Below are 8,455 nucleotides of genomic sequence, written 5' to 3'. Positions count from 1 at the left end.
TGCAGGGTTTTAAGCAGATAAGTGTGCTATGCTGAAAATAGATTTAGCAGAGCAAAAGTGGAATTAGGGACAATTCTGAGTTCATGACTATGATTTAAGTGAAAGATAATAGTAGTTCAGACTGGGATTGAAGGAGATTTGGTGGGAAAATAGATCACATCCTGCAATATATTTTGAAGGCAAACAATGTTTTTCTAGCAGATTAGTTCAGACAAAGATAGAAGGAGATTTGGTGGGAAAATTGATCACATTCTGCTTATATTTTGAAGACAATGTTTTCCCAGCAGGTTAGGTTACCAATTGTTTTTTTTACTTCCATGTTTTGGGCCTGGGAAACTGGAAGGATGGAATTTTCTGGGGAAGGCCACAGGTGTAGTATATTTTATTGCAAGATCAGTCATTATTGGTCTCCCTGGCCAGGATGGGACCAGCAAGGGTGCTCAGCCTAGTGGTTCTCAGGGAGAGGATCCCAGTGGTTCTGGGGATGTAGGGAGTTCAGGACATGGAAGGGAAGCATGGTGGCATGCCTGCATCACTTCTCCTGCAGCACCTCCCCTACCACAAATTTGTAGTGCTATTCACAGATGACCTGGGCCATATTTCCCAGTGGAGCTCCATTATGGCTGGGAATCTGGCAGACATGATATTTACTATTGTGATATATCCTACAGACCTCATCAAAAACAGGTTAATTGTGCAGAACATGATGGAATCAATTTACAGAGGGATTCTCTGTGCTTTTTCTACTGTTATCAATAGGAAGGGTTCCTGTCCCATTATCAAGGGGTTTTCTTTACTATTGTAGGTGCTCTTTCTTTCTCTGCTGATTCCCTTCTAGTTTTTTATGAACTTAAATTCTAGACTGGACCATGAGATTGGCTCTCTCCTCTAGAACTTTGCCAGTGCCTTCTTGGCTACTTAGGTGGCCCAGACCTCTCCTTTGCCTTCAACATAGTGAAAAGAAAGTTGAAAGCTCAGAGCCTGTACCATCCTCACTGTAGAGGGGTAGATGTCCACTTCTCAAGAGCAGACACTGCTTCCCACAGACGGTGAAAGTCCCAGGGGTACTGGACTCTGGAATGGACTGTCAATTTACTGAAGATCCTTCCCTATTTTGGCCTTACGTTTGGCAACTTTGAGTTTTGCAAGAGAATCTGTCTTTACCAAAATTGTTACATTGTGTCTCCTCTCAGCTATAAATTAACTCCAGGGCTGGATCAGAGCTTGAAGCCCCAGGAATTTTGGAAATTTATTTTTTTTAATTTATTTATTCACAAGAGACACACACACAGAGAGAGGCAGAGACACAGGCAGAGGGAGAAGCAGGCTCCACTGCAGGGAGCCCGATGTGGGACTTGATCCCAGATCTCCAGGATCAGGCCTTGGGCTGAAGGTGGCGCTAAACTGTTGAGCCACCCAGGCTGCCTGAATTATGGAAATTTAAAAAGTTCTTTAGGGCTGCCTGGGTATTTCAGTTGGTTAAGTAGCTGACTTTTTATCTCAGTTCAGGTCTTGATCGAAGCGTTGTGAGTTCAAGCTCCTTGTTGGGCTCCATGCTGGGGTATGGAGCCAACTAAAAAAAAAAAAAAAAAAAGAGTTTGGGATACCTGGCAGGTTGAGCATCTGCCTTGACTTGGCACAGGGCTTGACTCCAGAGTCCGGGGATCGAGTCCCACATTGGGCTCCCTGCATGGAGCCTGCTTCTCCCTCTGCCTGTGTCTCCGCCTCTGTGTGTGTGTGTGTGTCTCTCATGAATAAATAAATAAAATATTTTTAAAAAGTTATGCAAAACTGAACAACCAAAGTCTAAAGAACCGTTTCTTTAAAATCAAATAAAAATGTACTGACTGAGGGGCACCTGGGTGGTTCGGTTTGTTAAATGTCTGCCTTTAGCTCAGGTCATGATCCCTGAGTCCTGGTATTGAACTTTGCATTGGGCTTCCTACTTAGTGGGGTGTCTATATACACTCCCCTCTATCTACCTATCCCCCCTGCTTGTGCTCTCTCTTTCTCTGTCAAATAAATACATAAAATATTTTTTTAAAAAAGAACACCTGGGTGGCTCAGTGGTTGAGTGTCTGCCTTTGGCTCAGGGCATGATTCTGGAGTCCTGGGACTGAGTTCCACATCAGGCTGTCTCCATGGAACCTGCTTTTCCTACCTCTGCCTATGTCTCTGCCTCTGTCTCTGTGTCTTTCGTGAATATATAAATAAAATCTTTAAAAATAATAAATAAATAAATAAATAGTACTGACCGAAGGCATGCTACAATCACAGGTAGATGTAGCCTCATATTGTGTACACATGGAGTGATGAGAGGATATTATTGTCTGCTGCTCTTGGAATTGTGAAGATTAAGCCATACTATTTCTCTGAGCTCCAAACTGATGTCCTTGTGAACACCTGTGCCATGGGAAAGTTTCCCAACATAACTGTCTCATGATGGCACTTCATCAGATTTGATAGCAAAACCTAGCAGTAATGAAATATGCGATTTACACTCTGAATGTAAATGTGCAATTTATACAATACCAAAGAAAGGACATTCCTGTGACACCTTGAAGCAACAAGACTGAGCAGATACCATGCCACGAACTCAGCCACAGGGTCACAGCTTGCACTAAACCACATCAGCCTAGTTTTGCTCAACTTGACTCAAGACTTCAGTACAATCATTCTGGAATTCATAATCTTTGCTGACTTCTGAGTGCAAACACCACAGTTTAATTATGCCTTAGTAAGAAACTAAATTAAAATAGCTAATATTTAAAAGTTATCAGTACCATAGTAGAATTATGCTTCTTTATTTAAATGTGAAGCAGCACAGGCTTAGGTGTTTCAGGAATCTTGCTTTTTCTGGAAGGCAGTTTTTACCATGATTGTTTAATTATGCCTTCAATGACATTCTTTCAGGTGAAGTCATGTACAGTTTAAGTGGTCTGAATTCTCTGCATTTTTAACGTGCTTTGCAAGCCTACCCTGAAAATAAATTATCTAGTCAAGTTATTCTCACAAGATGTCCTAGTTGCCTAGAAAGAATCAAATAGAACATTTGACACATATCAAAAACAAAAATGTAACTGAAAAAAACACTTTAGGCTAATCATCTTTACTAGATTTTTTAAAAATCAGATTTCAAATTGTTTCACCTTGAGACCTCTATGTTAAGTTTATATAACTGTCCTTTCAAATAGTGCCTATCTATTTATTTAAAAATTTCTAATATTATTGTTAATTTATACACACACAGGTTTCCAGTATGTTGAAAGTATTTTTCCTTATTAAATTTCTTTTGTGGGGCACTGAGTGGAACAGTGGTTGAGCATCTGCCTTTGGCTCAGGGCATGATCTCAGGTCCTGGGATCAAGTCTTGCACTGGGCTCCCCACAGAGAACCTGCTTCTTCCTCTGCCTCTGTCTCTGCCTTTCTCTTTGTGTCTCTCATGAATAAATGAATTAAATCTTAAATATAAATAAATAAACAGTTTTGAAGGGGAAAAATCAGTCATTAAATACGAAGATATCTTTTAGATATATAAAGGAAAGTATCAAGCAAGTAGTTGAGTATACAAGTCTGGCATTCAAGTGGAAGGTCTGGGTCCTGATCATCAATGACCTTCCATAAACACTCCTTTATCAAAGTATTTCTTCAGTTTGGTTATTAATTGGTTTAAATGTTTGGCAGCTCCCACATTCGGGGCATATATATTGAGGATTGTTAGGTCCTCTTGTTGGATAGATCCTTTGAGTATGAGATAGTGTCCCTCTTCATCTCTCACTATAGTCTTCGGGGTAAATTTTAATTTATCTGATATGAGGATGGCTACCCCTGCTTTCTTTTGAGGACTATTTGAATGGTAAATGGTTCTCCAACCTTTTTTTTCAGGTTGTAGGTGTTCTTCTGTCTATAATGAGTCTCTTGTAGACAGCAAATAGATGGGTCCTGCTTTTACATCCAGTCTGAAACCCTGCGCCTTTTGATGGGGTCGTTAAGCCCGTTCACGTTCAGAGTTACTATTGACAGATATGAGTTCAGTAAGTCAATCGGAGAAGGACAAACAGTGTATGTTCTCATTCATTTGGGGAATATAAATAATAGTGAAAGGGAATAAAAGGGAAGGGAGAAGAAATGTGTGGGAAATATCAGGAAGGGAGACAGAACATAAAGACTCCTAACTCTGGGAAACGAACTAGGGGTGGTGGAAGGGGAGAGGGCGGAGGGTGGGGGGAATGGGTGACGGGCACTGAGGGGGACACTTGACGGGATGAGCACTGGGTGTTTTTCTGTATGTTGGTAAATTGAACACCAATAAAAATTAATTTATTAAAAAAAAAAACACTCCTTTAGCAGAGGTTCCTAAAACTCAAGGTGAAAAGATTTCTCTCCATAATATCATCTCCATTACCACTTCTTTCTCCTATTCTCTTTCCTTCCCCTCTCTTTCTATAGCAATACTAAACTACAGAAATTAATAGCCAAGCTAAATATGTGGCAAAGGTAGCAAGGCAAGTAGCTTATTGATGCTTTATGTTACCAATCGAGAAATTCCTCCCTCATCATCTACAGGATTTGTACTTTTTAAAAAATATTTATTTATTTTTTTACACTTTTTATTTATTTATTTATTTATTTATTTATTTATTTATTTATTTATTTTTATTCTTATTACACTTTTTATTTAAATTCAATTTGCCAATATATAGTATAACACCCAGTGGTCATCTCATCAAGTTCCCTCCTCAGTGCCCATCACCCAGGTACCCCATCGCCCCACCCACTTCCCTTTTTGCAACCCTTTGTTTGTTTCCAAGAGTTAGAAGTCTCTCATGGTTTGTCTCCCTCTCTAATTTTTCCCACTCAGTTCCCCTCCTTTCCCTTGTGATCCCTTTCTCTATTTCTTATATTCCATGTATGAGTGAAACCATATTATGATTGTCCTTTGATTGACTTATTTCACTCAGCATAATACCTAGTTCCATCCATGTCGAAGCAAATGGTGGGTATTCGTCATTTCTAATGGCTGAGTAATATTCCATCATATATTAGGCCACATTTTCTTTATCCATTCATCTGTTGAAGGACACCATGGCTCCTTTCACAGTTTGGATATTGTGAACATTGCTGCTATGAACACTGGAATGCAGATGTCCCAGAATTTCACTACATCAGTATCTTTGGGGTAAATACCCAGTAGTACAACTGCTGGGTCCTAGGGTAGCTCTATTTTTAACTTCTTGAGGAACCTCCACACAGTTTTCCAGAGTGGCTGCGCCAGTTTGCATTCCCACCAACAGTGCAAGAGGGTTCTCCTTTCTCCACATCCTCTCCAACATTTGTTGTTTCCTGCCTTGTTAATTTTAGCCATTCTCACTGGTATGAGGAGGTATCTCATTGTGGTTTTGATTTGTATTTCCCTGATGGCAAGTGATATGGCATTTTCTCGTGGGCTTGTTGGCCATGTATATGCTTTCTTTGGAGAAATGTCTGTTAATGTCTTCTGCCCATTTCATAATTGGATTGTTTGTTTCTTGGGTGTTGAGTTTGATAAATTCTTTATAGATCTTGGACGTTAGCCCTTTATCTGATATGTCACTAGCAAATATCTTCTCCCATTCTGTGGGTTGTCTTTTAGTTTTGTTGATTGTTTCCTTTCCTGTGCAGAAGCTTTATATCTTAATGAAGTCTCAATAGTTCATTTTTGCTTTTGTTTTCCTTGCCTTCATAGATGTATCTTGCAAGAAGTTGCTGTGCCCAAGTTCATAAAAGCTGTTGCCTGTGTTCTCCTCTAGGATTTTGATGGATTCTTGTCTCATATATAGATCTTTCAACCATTTTGAGTTTATCTTTGTATATGAATGGTGTTGGGAAAATTGGACAGCCACACGCAGAAGAGTGAAACTGGACCATTTTCTTACATCCTACACAAAGATATTTATTTATTTTAGAGTGTGAGTGGGGGGAAGGGCAGAGGGAGATAATCTTCAAGCGGACTTCCCCTCTGAACATGGAGTCTGACATGGTGCTTGATCTCACAACCCATGAGATCATAATCTGAGCAGAAACCAAGAGTCAGACACTTAATCAACTGAGCTACTCAGGCTCCCTTCTAGGATTTGTACTTTGAGAGATTTTTCCAGTACAGGAGAGGAGCTTTAAATAAATCTTCCAAACTTTTATCCTCAAGGAGGCATATTTATACAGTCTCTTAGACTGGCTTTAGACCATCTGCTACACTTCAGGCTTGTCATCGGATCCATAGGAAAATATTGATTATATTTATTCTCACGGACAGACTCATGGCCCACTTTCACAGGGACTGGCTGCTGTTGTCCATACTCATTAGTTAACAGTACCTGAACTACAATGTAAATCTAATGAAATACATGAAAAATATAAACCAAAACACCAAAGTGTTTATTCCACTCACTGATCAATACTTTTCTCTCCAAGGAGGAAAATCTCTAAAGGAAGCCAAATTACCATTCAAGTTTGTTTAATAAAGGTAGAATTCAAGAAGCCATAGCCTGAAACTTTTCTCCCAACCCAGAAGCATATATGCCATGCTAGGCAATCAAGCAATCTTATCCCCTAGTCAGTGAAACATTTCCTTGCATCTTCCCTTTTGGGATGAAATATTATAACATTAGCTCTGTTCTTTGTCAGTCATTGCTTTTTACATATGTATGATTTTATCAATGAATGTTGATTTTTATAATATAACTCTCAGAATTGTATAAAATTGTCACCAATTCACCAATCAACAGTTAGGAAAATGCCCATGGACACACATTACAAATATATGTGAATCTAAGAATATGAACAAATAATGACAAATAAATACAATGAACAAAGAAAAAAGATGTTAAAGTATGTAGAAATTATGGAGTAATACAATGAATATATTTGTTATAACTAGATTTATACTATTTGAATAGAGGTTCATGAGTTATCTCCTTGTATATGCTGAAGAGGCAAAAAAAAAAAAGGCCATTTTTAAAAGATGCTACAAAGGGAAGACAAGTACCAAAAAGAAGCTTAATTAGTTGATATGTATGCTCCTATGAGATCATCAGTTTCTTATAGTGACATTGGGCTATTCACTGTTGAGCCAGAAAAGATAAGATCCAGATGTATTACTGTCAAAACTGATCTGTCAAAAGTAGGGGCCAGTTTTCCAACCCAGGTCAGAAACATGAGAAAGAGAAGTGCAAACCAGAATAATGTACAAAGGATGAAGATAAATCTATAGATACAACAGAATCTGGCTCACAAGCTGCTGTACAGACAGCAGAAGGGAGGAGTGGGCTTATCCTCTCACAGATACGACTGTATTTGATGTTTTGGCACTCTGTGAGATTGACTTAAAATAAAATGGTTCTGTCCTCTGTGGCCATTCTGCCTATGTCTCCAAATGTCCTACTGTGAAAGGATTCTATTGTCCACATTGGGATGAAAACATTTTCTCTTTTCTATCATTCCAATTTTATTTAAATTGTTACAGAATTAAAAATTGCTGTCCTCTGTGTTTTCCAATCTCAAGTCAGAGTTTGTTGCACCATAGCTTCCTCATGGCATTTTTCACTTCTGCATTTCTCAGCGTGTAAATTAGAGGATTGAGCAAGGGTGTCACAATAGTGTAAAATACAGCCACCATCTTGTCCGCTGGAAATGAAGTTACAGGGCGAGTATATGTGAATATACACGGAACAAAAAATAAGATGACAACAATAATGTGGGATGTGCAGGTAGAGAGGGCTTTCTTTCTTCCTTCTGCACTCTGGTTATTCAAAGAATGTAAGATGAAAATATAAGAGGTAAGCAGGACCATGAAACTTACTGTGCAGATAGCCCCGCTATTAAAAACTATGAGTAAATTGGTTGCATGAGTGTCCATGCATGCAAGTTTCAACAAAGGTGGCATATCACAGAAATAATGATCAATAACATTAGGTCCACAGAATGGTAACTTCAAAGCCAGGAAAATTTGTGCAGAAGAATGGATACAAGACACCACCCAGGCTAGATTCACCAGTGTACCACAGGCACGCCGGCTCATGATAGTTGTATACCTCAGAGGCTTACAAATGGCCACATAGCGATCCAAGGACATGAGGACAAGCACCAAGATCTCCATGCACCCAAAGAAGTGAAATGCAAAAATCTGAGTCATGCACTCATTGTAGGAGATAACTTTCTTCTTAGATACAGAATCTACTATCAACCTAGGAGCAGTGGTTGTTGAGAAGCAGGCATCAGCAAAGGATAAGTAGAAAAGGAAGAAGTACATGGGGCTCCCAAGTGTCTGGCTGTATCTTATGGTTATAACAATCAGTAAATTTGCCAACAGAGTTGCAAGGTATAGAAACACAAAGACCACAAGTACGACTTTCTCCTTTAAAACATCCTGTGTTAACCCAAACAGAATGAACTCATTCACACTGCTATTCAACTCCAT

General features: G+C 39.1%; 1 protein-coding gene and 1 pseudogene across 1 annotated transcript; one reads left to right on the top strand and one right to left on the bottom strand.

Moving 5' to 3' along the window:
• Positions 1-502: 502 nt before the first annotated feature.
• LOC112912169 (solute carrier family 25 member 43 pseudogene) lies at positions 503-1,236 on the top strand (annotated as a pseudogene).
• A 6,304-nt stretch (positions 1,237-7,540) lies between these two features.
• LOC112912176 (olfactory receptor 4C11-like) lies at positions 7,541-8,455 on the bottom strand. Its single transcript, XM_025988911.2, has one exon. The coding sequence runs from the start codon at positions 8,453-8,455 to the stop codon at positions 7,541-7,543; it is 915 nt and encodes a 304-aa protein (XP_025844696.1).

Source organism: Vulpes vulpes, chromosome 5 (genome assembly GCF_048418805.1).
Source record: "Vulpes vulpes isolate BD-2025 chromosome 5, VulVul3, whole genome shotgun sequence".
NCBI lineage: Eukaryota > Metazoa > Chordata > Mammalia > Carnivora > Canidae > Vulpes > Vulpes vulpes.
This window is presented reverse-complemented; position numbering and strand designations above follow the sequence as displayed.